An 11,359-nucleotide genomic window follows, 5' to 3' on the forward strand; every position below is an offset into this window, starting at 1 on the left:
TACAATATTTCTGGTTGGCTACAGCCTCAAAGTCCCGCCCATCATTTAGTCAAAGGCTCACTACGTTATTTTGCGCTGACATTGCGTTGTTCTCAAGGGCGTTCCACGGAGTCGCAGCGACTTTCCCAGTGTATCACCGGTACCGCAGTCTGCAGTTGATGGGCCTGAGTACGCACTCGACTTCGTTATCAACGATCCGAGGTGCTTGCCATCGCTACTACAAGCCCTTCGTTGGTCAACGATTCCTCTCGCAAGCACTTCAAACGAACTTATGCAAGGGCACCGTGATAAGTGTAACATACATACTGTGCGCTAAACCTCCGCGTAGAGCAGTGAAAGCACATTCGCACGGAGAAGGTGTTCCCTGATATCACGGCGGGCACAGGCCGCGCAGCTGGGAATTTACACTGAATGCCGCCGCGCATCGAGGCGACTATAATATGTTGAAAAAGGTCCAGCGCGATGCAGACAGACAAGCTCCTTGTTGTTTGTTCTCCGCTTGCGGTCGATGTCGTCGACGTCACTCTCCACTGAGCCTTCGGATTCAGAGTCTGCAAGCTTTCTCGACAGACACTCGCAGACTGCTTCCGACCGGCATCCCTCACCCTCTCGGCGCTATACAGGCGCCATCCGGTTATGTTTACTCAGTCCTCGCAGGCGTATGACGACCTTCATACTGTTCTTCGTCATCATATGTGGTCCTCTATACTATTTCAGAGCCGACTTGGATCCGAAGTCGCAGATATCAACATCTGGAATAGACTCGTCTGTCTCAGATGTATCAATGGCACCCGCAACCACGACCACCCCTTACACAGGCGCGATCTCTATGGCGGGAGAAGAGGTCCACTTCTCGCTCGTCATGTTTTCCGCCGACTCGGGCACTGAAGGCGCTATGCTAATCAAAGTAAGCTCCGATGCTACTGCTCTGACGATAATAACCTTCTGATCCTTGCGCCCCTCCATTTCCGACAGTCTATCCTTATGTACACTACTAGACCAACGGCCTTTCATATTGTCTGCGATGAAGGTGCTCAGTCGGTCCTAGAGAGCAGAATATCCCTGGTCCGCCGCCCAAGGTACGATATCCGGGTCGTCTTCTATCGCGTGGCCCGTGAAGCTATGGAGGCCCGCATACGACGTGAAGGCGGTATTTACACGGAACACTATTCCGGTATATGTTCGTAGCGCCCGTCATGTTTAGTTACCAGGGCGCAGCCTTATTGACGCTGGCCACCTTCAGATGGTCTCATGAAGCTATTCATCCACGAAATCCTCCCACCAACCGTCAAACGATCGATATTCGTCGACACGGACGCTATATTCATCTCAGACCCTACTCTCCTTTGGCGCCGGTTCGACGCTTTCGATCCTTGGGAATCGGCGGACAAGCCCGGCACCGCATTGAGTATGCCGACGCACATGGATCAAAGCACCCCAGACTGGCACGACGCATCGAAGATATGTTCATGCGTAATGCTCATGGATCTCGAAAAGCTGCGCAAACTGCGGCTCATGGACTCAGAACATTACCGCTCCGACTCGCACAACGACGGAAGGGGCGCACTCAGCCCTCCGGCCTTCGTGTCCATGTTTGGCCCGCCCTCGCCGGAGACGGGGCACTACGAGAACGTGAAGCTCGGCGACCAGGGATACTACTGGGCGATCGTTGCGGGTCGACCGGACATCTTCAAGCACCTACCCATTGAATGGGAGGTGAGCTCCTGCCTGCAGGACATGTACGGTACCGGGGCTGAGCTCGGCGACGACGCGGTCTCCGAAGAAGACGAGACGCAGCGCATGATCAATACCGCGAATACCGCCCACGCCAATGAAGCTATACTCCCCAAGTTCCTGCATTTGTACGTACCCTCTCGCCACTGTACACGCACCCATGGTTCCATTCTGACGACGCGGACATGAACAGCAACTGCCTGTGGGGCACGGAGCACTGGTACGAATGGGAAGGATGGGCGGATCCAAGCAACTCACTTACACGCCGCTGGCTGTCTACCGTCAAGCACCACGTTGCCTACAAATGGATATGGCTGAACATACATCCCGCTGGGAGAGAACTCGGGGCCGATGGCGTGGAGCCCGGTAAAGTGACAATGAATACGGTTTCGGACGCGAAATTTGCGGACGAAGCCGTCTTTGCGGGAGCATCGAAATAAGGGCATGTAACAATCTCATGCAATGATCCAAACTTCGCGTTATCCTGTACGCTACTCCACCGCGCGAAGCTCGAGAGAAGCAACCCCCAAGTGGACAATTCTCAGTCTATGCGGGGCAGTCCAAACCCACTCCAACGATTAAACTTCTCGGGTTTCTCACAGGTAGCAACATTGGGTGTTTATCAATATCTACAATCTACAGTAATGATATGTGGTCATTATACAACGTGTTATATACCCTTGTGACGAAAACTATGGAATGTGGTTAGACTTCCTCGTGATGTTGATGATCCTTGCTCGTTTCGCAACTGCGAGATCTCTCCACCTGAACATTCAGCTCGTCTTGAGATTGTCCCTGGAGGCTCGCGGGCGGTGCCCGTAGCTCGAATTCTTCAGGGGTATCCAGTTCCTCAATATATCCCTCTTCAATCTGCTCTCCTGAGACAGAGGTATCTTCGCCGCGGGGAAGAGGTCTGCCATGCGACGCAAATTCCATATGCGTCGAGGTCACTCTCGATGTGAAAGCGCTACTCGACCCAAGATGTGAACGGCTGTGTTGAAGGGCCAAGCTCTGGACATTGATAAGAAGACGATAGCCCTAGAAAGACAAAGGCAAGGGTATTATTGACTCAGTGCGAAACCTCCTAGATGTTCCACGTGCTGCGACTCACGCAAAATGAGAAGCTAGTAAGCAGCCATCCGAAAAAGATCCCCGTATAAGGGCCATGGTCAGGAACGGCGTACAGCATGACCTGAAGCAACATAATGACTGCCGACGTCCACGTGATTAATCGACGAAAACACAGCGTCGACTGTAAACGACGCACAGAAAATGAGGAAGAACGCCCAAGTGCCGTCACGTATCAGGATCGTGAGCACGCGAGTCCTGAAGTCAGTCAATTTCACGGACATCACCACGCGGTGGATCCACTCGCCTCCCCCATCCGGTGCGTACGGACTTCACGAATTGGACCGCTGTGAAACCAAAGAGTATCCCTTGATAGATTATGGCAAATCCACTACAGAGCTGTCAGTGCATGTCTTCCAAGCGTCGGGTGCACGTACGCATATATGGCAAGGGCAGGAGGCGCGGACGTAACCGTGCATATATGGTCGTACGTGATCAGAGGGAGCGCTAACGCGAGACTGACAGCCATGCCGATGACTTCAACGACAAAAGCAGCGACAATCACGATGCCGACGGTCCGGTTGCGACCGTACATGGCATACACTAGACCATGACTGGTAAGCAAAGTGCGAAAGACGATGACAGGTACCTACATCGTAGAATGAGAACGATATCAACAGCCATCTCAAGCGCTATGGCAGCGGCTCCTTGCCATACTTGCCAGATGAAGCAGTCATGCGACGTGAAGTGGAATTGTGGCGTGAGCTCCGTTCCCACAAGCAGAGTAGAACTGACAGCAACCTCTGCCTCAGGATTTGACATGGGATGGGATTGCGCGAAGGGCTCACACTTGAACCATAACAGCGAAGTAACGGACGAAGAAGTAAAGTGCTTTGGTGTAGCTCCAATTTTTACTGCGATCACGACGCAGTTAGAGTCGTTGTCAGTATGGAGGTGATGCGGGTACTCACAACCACATGAATTTGATCTGCCAACGCCGATCGTCGTTAGTAGCATTCAATCGAGAGCTATGAACATCACCTACTTCATCGTCCATTGTGATCAGGATATCCCAGACGAGGAAAACAAGGGCTGCCAGTGCGCTGCGATTGACGGCCTGCGCGCCAGCTGAATCAGCGGCCTCGGATGGTGTTCGAACATGTTGGTGCAAGGAAGGTGATTGGGATGGTGCCAGGTGGAGCCAGCTCATGTCCGCATTCGATAGTTGATGATCATAGCGGTAGGGCATAGATGCCGGGTCGTGGCCTCCAGAGGGCTTTAGAAATGCTGTATACGAAGATGGTGTTAGCATATCTTGTACGGGCAGATATACAATCACGATCAACGCCGAGAGGGCGTTGCGCGCAGCAACGTTATGCTGAACACATAACAAACGCTCGGTGGGTGGGACACCGCGCTCCATCTTACAGTGGATTATGAGCGTCGAGCTGAGGCCCAGGAGGTTGTTTCATCGGAGCAATGCGTCCAACACGTCGAGGGCGCTCTCGAGAAGACGAACACATATGCGTTGTCACTCACCCGCGAAGTAGTACCCCTAATAGAAAGCTCGTGTTTGCAAATGCTAGAGTCGACGCCAGCTAGCAGTGGTGCAAGTAATGGTGAATAAGCATGTAGTTACGTGTATGTTTTGAGGGCGCCGCCCGCGAACCGCCCAGGGTGTGAGTGCAAGAGCAAACACTAGCCGGTGGAATACCGGGTGCGATATTTCGCGATAAGAATAGCTTCCGCCTTATGGGGAGCCGCCGCTGCGGGGGTGCCTTGGTGGCGATGCCATGCGAACATCTCAATACACTGTCAGTCAGGATTGTTGCGGAATTTAATTGTGGGTGGGTCGTTTCTATGGTTGTAAGAAGCCAAGAAAGATGGGCAGATCCTACCAGGTTCAAAATATGCACAGAACATTGGGCTGGCGCGCGTGCGATTGTAAGTTGCATGAAAGCGTTGTAAGGTGGGAATAGCCAGCGCGTGTACATTACAGATCTGTCACAAGCAAGTTATAATAGCGCAACCTCACGCCGCTGCGACACTACAAGTGGCGCCCTGTCCTAGCCCATATGCCCCCTAAGGGCTGATTACCACATACTTGCCTGACGTAGTGTGAGCCGCAGCAGCATCGAGCATCTCCTCCCATTGTTCAACCCGTAATTCCCAACCACCTCGATGCCAGACCTCGCGCCAAGAGATAGCACCCCTGTTTCAACCATCTTCATAAATTGTTGCAGCTGCTCCCGGGAGTACATCCGTGTACCGTTGAGTGCCAAGTTACGGTGCATGAAGGAGGCGTAGTTGAACGCGACGTCGCTCCATCGCACGCCGCCCATCAGGCTGACACGACCCGCCATAACCGAGGGCGGCGATTCCAGTCTTAACGTGCGTCGAATGCGCCGCCATCTGGGGCGAGATGTCGAAGAAAACGTGGACGGGCCCTCGCGCTGCGGTCTTAAGCGCCGCTGGATCGATATTGAGGTCGTTCGTGATCCTGACTGCGGCCACGCGCGCGGTCTTGAGCGCTTCCAAGCGCGCCAGCGCCTCACGTTCCGCCCCATCGCCATCACCCGCGCACCTCTTGCAAGTGCACGGCCGCTCCTACATAGTTACCCGTGGCAGGTGCGATGACGACGGTTTCGCCCGCCTTCAATCCGACATAGTCGAGTCCTCCAAAAGGAACGGCGAGGGTCGCGATATACACGAGCTCCTCCACCGAAGATCCCAGCCCGTCCGCGGCGGCTAGGACGCGCACGACGACGGAGTCTGATCCGGCTTGCGGTGTAGGAACGGACTGACGTGAGAGGGGTTGGTCCCTTGAGATAACTAAGCGAGCGATGCGAGGCCGGCAAGGACATGTCGCTCTTGTACGAATGCTGTCTCGGTGTTCTAGCATCATCTTCTTATACTGGCTGATGGCCCTAAGAACGAGTCGCACTCAAGCGTCGGTAAAGCTATGGCATCTGAAGTGGTTCGGTATGCAAGCCATTTGAATGTACAGGAGGATACCGTCCGATGACGCGGATCCCGAGCAAATGGGTACCAAGCTACCGCCAACCTGAAAGTGGGTAACCTCCCATCAGTTGGTTAGCGAACTCGAGACTCTGCAGTCTTCAGGCCATCGCGAAGATGCCGAGCGATGTACCGGTAGCCGGAGGCATGAGTGTATCCAGCATAGACAAGTAGGTACTGCGAGATGCTATCGACGCCGAAGCTAGCCGAAGCTGCGCTCAAGATGATGAAGTTCGGTCGCGTTGACGCAAGCCCTGCGCCTTCGGATGCCTCAAATATTTCCGCGGGTATTTACGCCACGTACGACTGGTCTACCACCTGCATTCGTTAGCAATGCTATATGACAGTAAGATTGTCTGCTAAATAAGCACTACGTATACCCAGTCCTGTCAAGTACATCGAATGCTTCACCCCGCAAGATATAATATTAATCGTTTGATACATTGCTACGAGATGCGATACAGATTTCGCCCAAGAACTAGGGGCTAATCACCACGTACTTGCCCGATGCAGCGTTGGCAGCAGCCGCATCGAGCGCCTGCGCGCTTTCCTCCAACCCGTACTTCCCGACCACTTGTATCCCAGCCCCTGGACCGATAGACAACACCCCCGTCTCGACCATCTTCAGCAGCTGCTGCAGCTGCTCCCGGGTATACATCCACGTTCCCTTGAGCGTCAAATTCCGGTGCATAAACGAGATGTAGTCGAACGCGACGTCGCCGAACACGCCGCCCATGAGGCTCACGCGACCGCCATATCGGAGCGCGGCGATGCCCGCCCTGACGTGCGTCGACTTCGCCGCCATCGGGGGTGAGATGTCGAAGAAGACGTCGACGGGGCCGCGCGCTGCCGCCTTGAGCGCGCCCAGATCCGCGTCGAGGTCGTTCGTGAGCCTGACCGTGGACACGCGGGACGGGTCGAGCGCCTCCAAGTGCGCCAGCGCGTCCGCGTTCCGGCCCATCGCGATCACCCGCGCACCCATCGCGAGCGCGACGCGCACGGCCGCGCCGCCGAAGTGGCCCGTCGCGGGAGCGATCGCGACGGTCTCGCCCGCCTTCAATCCGACGTCGTCCAGCCCTCCGAACGGGACGGAGAGGGTCGCGAGGTGCGCCAAGTCCTCCACCGCATAGCCCAGCCCGCCGGCGCCCGGGCTCCCGAGCAAACGTCCTTCGTCTAGAGGAACGCAGTTCTCGAGCGGACACTTGGCGTACTCCGCGTAGGTCGAGTCCCGCCATTCGCCGCGCATGAGCGCCGCGCCGCCCTCGGTGAAGCCCTCGGCGAGTCCGGAGAGGCAAGCGGCGGTGGGGTCGTCCCGGCCGCGGATGGTGCACTCGAAGAGGACGAGTTGGCCCGGCTTCAAGCTCGTCGCGTCCGGGCCGCAGGCGACGACGCGGGCGATGGAGCTCGATCCATGGGTGAACGGCGTGGGGAAGGGGTACGGCCGGACGCCGGTGTAGACTTCTTTGGCGTAGGAGATGACGTTCGCGGCTAAGACGCGCACGACGACGGAGCCGGGTCCGGCTTGCGGCGTAGGCACGGTCTGGAGTGAGAGGGGTTGATCCCTCGAGATGAGTTTCAATGCACGATGCGAGGTCGGGAGAGACATGACGCTCTTGTTGGCCGACCTTCCACAGACATCCACTTTATACTCGACGACAGCCCCAAGTTCGAGCAGGATTCGGACGTCGAGTCCATCCTTCCACCATCGACTTGAAGTGGATCAGTTTACAGACCAAGGGGAGGAGGGTGACGCGGGCGAAAGGCTAGCGCGGCTTCGCTACGTGGGTACTATGTGGGTAACTTCCCATGGAAATCTTAGAACTCTTCATAATAAATCCAGGAGTGAATACTGAGCGTTGAGCGCTGACCACTGAGTGGGAGGTGGGAGCCAGAGGTATGAATACCGAGGACTTCACCATGCCTGATACACGAGGACGCAATGTAAGGCAAAGCCGTGTCGCTACGCGTCGCCGGCACTTGTGCCATCTCGCGTAAACCTTCCGGGGACGGGGAAGGTCCTAAGCCGTCAGCGCGTCGAACAACGCAATATTAATACTTATCACTATCCACGACACATGCAACATAATAGTACAACTGCTGTGTAAAGAAATAAAAAATCAAGCGTCAAGCACATACATACGCCCCCCCCCATCGCACTCTCATCGGTGCGGCCTCGGCGACAACCTCTCGCGATCATCCCAACCCACCCGCCTTTTCCCCGCCGCGCGTCCACCTTCACCGTCGTCCAGATCGAACGCCACACTCCGCTTCCCCACCGGCAACATCTCGATCTCCAGCCCCTCGTCGTCGATCCCCGATCCCTCCACCGCCAACTCGGACTCGCACGCCGTCGCCGTCGTCGCCGCGCCCGACGCGAGCGTGCTCGACCCCGCGATCGTCCGATAACACTCGCCGCCGCTCGGGGTCGCGTTCGTCGCAAAGTCCATGTGCGTCGACGTGAAGTCGGTCGACCGCCCGGTGGGGTTCGACCGTGCACGGCTGTGTTGGGGCGCGAGTCGCTGGATGTTGAGCAGCAGTCGGTATCCCTGTGCATGCATATATATATATAAATCTTCAGAACGATCCGCATCGATCGTTCTATACCGAACGAGTAACGCACGGAGAACGAGAACGCTGTCAATAGCCACGCGTAGAACACTCCGGTAAAGGCGCCGTCGCTTGGTAGCAAGAACACGATTCCCTGCAGGAGGTACACAACTGCCATAGAAGTCAGAATCGATGCGCAGTCTGACGGAGGAAGGCCGGAGTGGTATTCACAGAAGATGAGAAAGAAGGCCCACATCCCGTCCCGCATCAGCACATCCAACACGCGCGTCCTATGATACATATCCCTGAATAAACCGGAAGCTTTTGGGATTCTGGCAGCAACGTACCTCCCCCACCCGTGCCTCATCGTCTTGACGAATTGCCAGACCGTAAAGCCGAACAGGATTCCCTGAAACACCAACGGAAAGACGCTAAGTAGGCCCAATCGTCGAGTTGATAGCCTGGTCACTAGAGAGAGAGAGAAACGAGAAACGAGAAGGACGTACCCATAGGCGACAAACTCGATCGGCCACGACGTGACGGTGCAGTCATCGTCGAAGCTGATCTTGCCCACCCCGAGCCCGAGGCTGACGGCCATACCGAGCAGCTCGGCGACGAAAAGGGCGAACAGGACGGCCCTGACGCGCGCGCTCCGGTTGTACAAGGCATGCACTGCGGTGGTCACCCTTATTAGGAGTCCGAGAGAGCACGACGAGGTATGTTTGGGTACGCACGTCGTAGGATGAGTATACAATCCACGGCTATGCCGAGTGCCAGGGCGGCAACTCCTTGCCACACCTGCCACGCAAAGCACGCGTGCGGGGTATAATCGAACGGGCGGGAGATCTCGGTGCCCACGAATAAAATAGTTCTGAGCCGAAGGGTTTTTTTTATCATCAGTTTCAAATATTCCCTGATCAAACCACGGACGAATCTTGGAGACGCACATCTGGACGCACGCCGCGAAATATCGTACAAAGAAATAAAGGTATTTGGTATAACTCCACGATCGCCTTCAGAAAAAGCACCGCCAGGTCAATTGATCACGCCGGAGTAGCGGTACGAGAGGGGGGAAGGATGACGTACGGCCACATCAGTCGGACTTCGTCATCGGTCGTAATCAAGATGTCCCAAACCAAGAACGCGAGAGAGGCGACGGAGCTTCGGTTGACGGCCTGAGCGCCAGCGGCCGTAGCAGGATCGGGCACCACGAGGAGGATGTTCAGGGTCCTCTTGAGGATCGTGTGCTGGGGTGTGCTGCTGGTCGAGGACGACGCAAACAAGTTTTCGAGTGCAAGTGTCGTGCCATGGGGGGTAGCAGGATGGTTCATGTGTATAGGCTCGTTATCTCGTGAGGAAGGGGGTGTGAAGCGTCCTTGGAAACAAATGCATGTTCAGCGAACGTGTTGATTGCAGGAGAGACAGGAGCCCCGCTCGCTATGTGTTCCAGCGAGGACCGAAGGCGTCCGCAAGACGAGCAAACAAGCTTTGCGTCTACGAAGCGTCGCAGCCCGACCCGTCGGGAGAAGCTGATGAGACGCAGCGCTGACAAGCTACTCACAAAGAACGACAAGGGGCCGCCGCCTTGTGTCGGTGTGTCTGTCCCACCAACCACCACCAACGAGCGCGCGTAAGATCCAGGGTTGGGCGCACTGGTCAAGTCCGAGGCATCACGACGCCCCCGCTCGAGCTGTCGACAAGAGAGGCAAGCCGCAAGCCAAAGGGCCCCAAGCGACGGCGGGGGCTGCTTCTAGCTGCGCTTCGAAATCCCAGCCGAATATATGACCGCGGGGTCCTCGAGATCACGCCGAGGTTGGATCACGTCGCCAGTGCATCGGGCGCTCTGTTCCCCTCCTCGCTCCCTGGCAGAGATATTGCGCGCATGCATGGGGATTTACGAAGACGTGGACAGTGGAGTCGTTGGACATGAGCATAATTACTCTGCGACACAAAACGGGCCCGGCCTCGGGGAAGAGCTCGGACCGGGAGGCGTTAGCAAATGGTTTCCCAGGCCGCACCCGATCGAGAAACGGCGTTTCCCGAAGACGGCCATCTGCTTCCTAACAGGTCAAGTACGTAGCTTACTTACTGAGTTACTCGCCAAAGACGCTCCGTCTTCGTCGAGGGCGCCGGCGTGGCTTTGGGCGGAGATCCCGCGCGCGTCGCCTCATGCCCGCACAACCTCCCCGATCACCGCTATCTGAAACATGCCTGGCTGAGCAGCTATCGCTCTATGACATGCTCAACGCCATCTACTGCCTTCCCGGCGAACTCTTCCAGAGCGACGAGGACCTGGCGGCAGTCGAGCGTCTCCGAGGCTATCTCGAGTCAACCGGAAACGATGCGGACGGGCCTAGGGACACGTCTGGGCTCGACCTGCCTCAGAGCGCCGCGCTCGTGCTGCACATCGCGCCGCCGGACGTCACGGTTGGGCCCGAGGAGCGATGCTTGGAGCTATCGATAGAGATTCCCTTGACCCGGGCAGCAGGCGGCGAAAAGGACTGCGACCGCCCTCCTTTCCCCGAACTCCGCCTGCGCCATCCGCACTGGCTGAACAGAACCGCGTTCGCGCATCTCCTCGACGCATGCGCCAACGCGCTTTCCACCCCACATGACGGGCAAGACACGAGCGCGCTCGACCACATCGGGCAAGCGGTGGACCACATCCAGCAACTGCTTCCCTCGTATGCCAGCCCGGTGGATCAACACGTGGTGGACGACGTCGAGCGCGCGCCGCCCTCTGCGATGATCTCGGACTACCCCCGCGTCCTCCGCGTATGGTACTGGCTCCCCTCTCTCTCCACCAAATCCAAGCGCGCCGACCTCGTCTCCTACGCGTCCCAGCCTGCCAAAGACGCCCGCCGCCCACCGCTCACCGGCTTCGTCCTCGCCGGCAAACCCGGCATCGTCTGCCTCGAATCGTCCCTCATCCCCTCCTCCTCCTCCTCCCCCCCCCCCCCCCCCCCCCCCCCCCCCCCCCCCCCCCCCCCCC

General features: G+C 57.0%; 3 protein-coding genes across 3 annotated transcripts in view; 1 reads left to right on the top strand and 2 right to left on the bottom strand.

Moving 5' to 3' along the window:
- Positions 1 to 829: 829 nt before the first annotated feature.
- PUNSTDRAFT_72884 (uncharacterized protein) lies at positions 830 to 2,174 on the top strand (the record flags this gene model as incomplete). The annotated part of the gene is made up of 4 exons (XM_007386134.1): positions 830 to 907; positions 976 to 1,180; positions 1,244 to 1,862; positions 1,928 to 2,174. The coding sequence occupies 4 exons, from the start codon at positions 830 to 832 to the stop codon at positions 2,172 to 2,174; spliced, it is 1,149 nt and encodes a 382-aa protein (XP_007386196.1).
- A 152-nt stretch (positions 2,175 to 2,326) lies between these two features.
- On the bottom strand, positions 2,327 to 7,625 carry PUNSTDRAFT_145229 (uncharacterized protein). Its single transcript, XM_007386135.1, has 12 exons — positions 6,321 to 7,625; positions 5,387 to 5,624; positions 5,154 to 5,325; positions 3,848 to 4,089; positions 3,774 to 3,790; positions 3,651 to 3,716; positions 3,456 to 3,592; positions 3,240 to 3,405; positions 3,110 to 3,193; positions 3,002 to 3,060; positions 2,846 to 2,943; positions 2,327 to 2,772 (listed from the first exon to the last, which is right to left on the bottom strand). The coding sequence occupies exons 1-12, from the start codon at positions 7,424 to 7,426 to the stop codon at positions 2,440 to 2,442; spliced, it is 2,718 nt and encodes a 905-aa protein (XP_007386197.1). The 5' UTR covers positions 7,427 to 7,625; the 3' UTR covers positions 2,327 to 2,439.
- Positions 7,626 to 7,849: 224 nt separating this feature from the next.
- Positions 7,850 to 11,359, bottom strand: part of PUNSTDRAFT_145230 (uncharacterized protein) — a 5,357-nt gene continuing 1,847 nt past the window's right edge. The window contains exons 2-10 of the mRNA XM_007386136.1: positions 9,929 to 11,300; positions 9,454 to 9,861; positions 9,315 to 9,380; positions 9,102 to 9,238; positions 8,874 to 9,039; positions 8,715 to 8,798; positions 8,599 to 8,657; positions 8,441 to 8,538; positions 7,850 to 8,366 (exon numbers count right to left, since the gene is read on the bottom strand). Coding sequence (XP_007386198.1) covers positions 7,980 to 8,366; positions 8,441 to 8,538; positions 8,599 to 8,657; positions 8,715 to 8,798; positions 8,874 to 9,039; positions 9,102 to 9,238; positions 9,315 to 9,380; positions 9,454 to 9,698 — 1,242 coding nt within the window. The 5' untranslated portion in view covers positions 9,699 to 9,861; positions 9,929 to 11,300 and the 3' untranslated portion in view covers positions 7,850 to 7,979. The remainder of the gene's footprint in view (positions 8,367 to 8,440; positions 8,539 to 8,598; positions 8,658 to 8,714; positions 8,799 to 8,873; positions 9,040 to 9,101; positions 9,239 to 9,314; positions 9,381 to 9,453; positions 9,862 to 9,928; positions 11,301 to 11,359) is intronic.

This window comes from Punctularia strigosozonata (genome assembly GCF_000264995.1).
Source record: "Punctularia strigosozonata HHB-11173 SS5 unplaced genomic scaffold PUNSTscaffold_10, whole genome shotgun sequence".
Taxonomy (NCBI): domain Eukaryota; kingdom Fungi; phylum Basidiomycota; class Agaricomycetes; order Corticiales; family Punctulariaceae; genus Punctularia; species Punctularia strigosozonata.

What these genes read in the sequence shown, in the direction of transcription:
- PUNSTDRAFT_145229 (XM_007386135.1), bottom strand. Translation starts at nt 7,426, where the DNA reads ATGTCTCTCCCGACCTCGCATCGTGCATTGAAACTCATCTCGAGGGAT. An exon ending in GCCAACGCTGCATCGGGCAA is followed by an intron (nt 5,625 to 6,320) that starts GTACGTGGTGAT and finishes AGTTATCTCAAG; the next exon opens with GGACCAACCCCTCTCACGTC. An exon ending in CCTCGGTTATGGCGGGTCGT is followed by an intron (nt 4,090 to 5,153) that starts GTCAGCCTGATG and finishes CTTCGTATACAG; the next exon opens with CATTTCTAAAGCCCTCTGGA.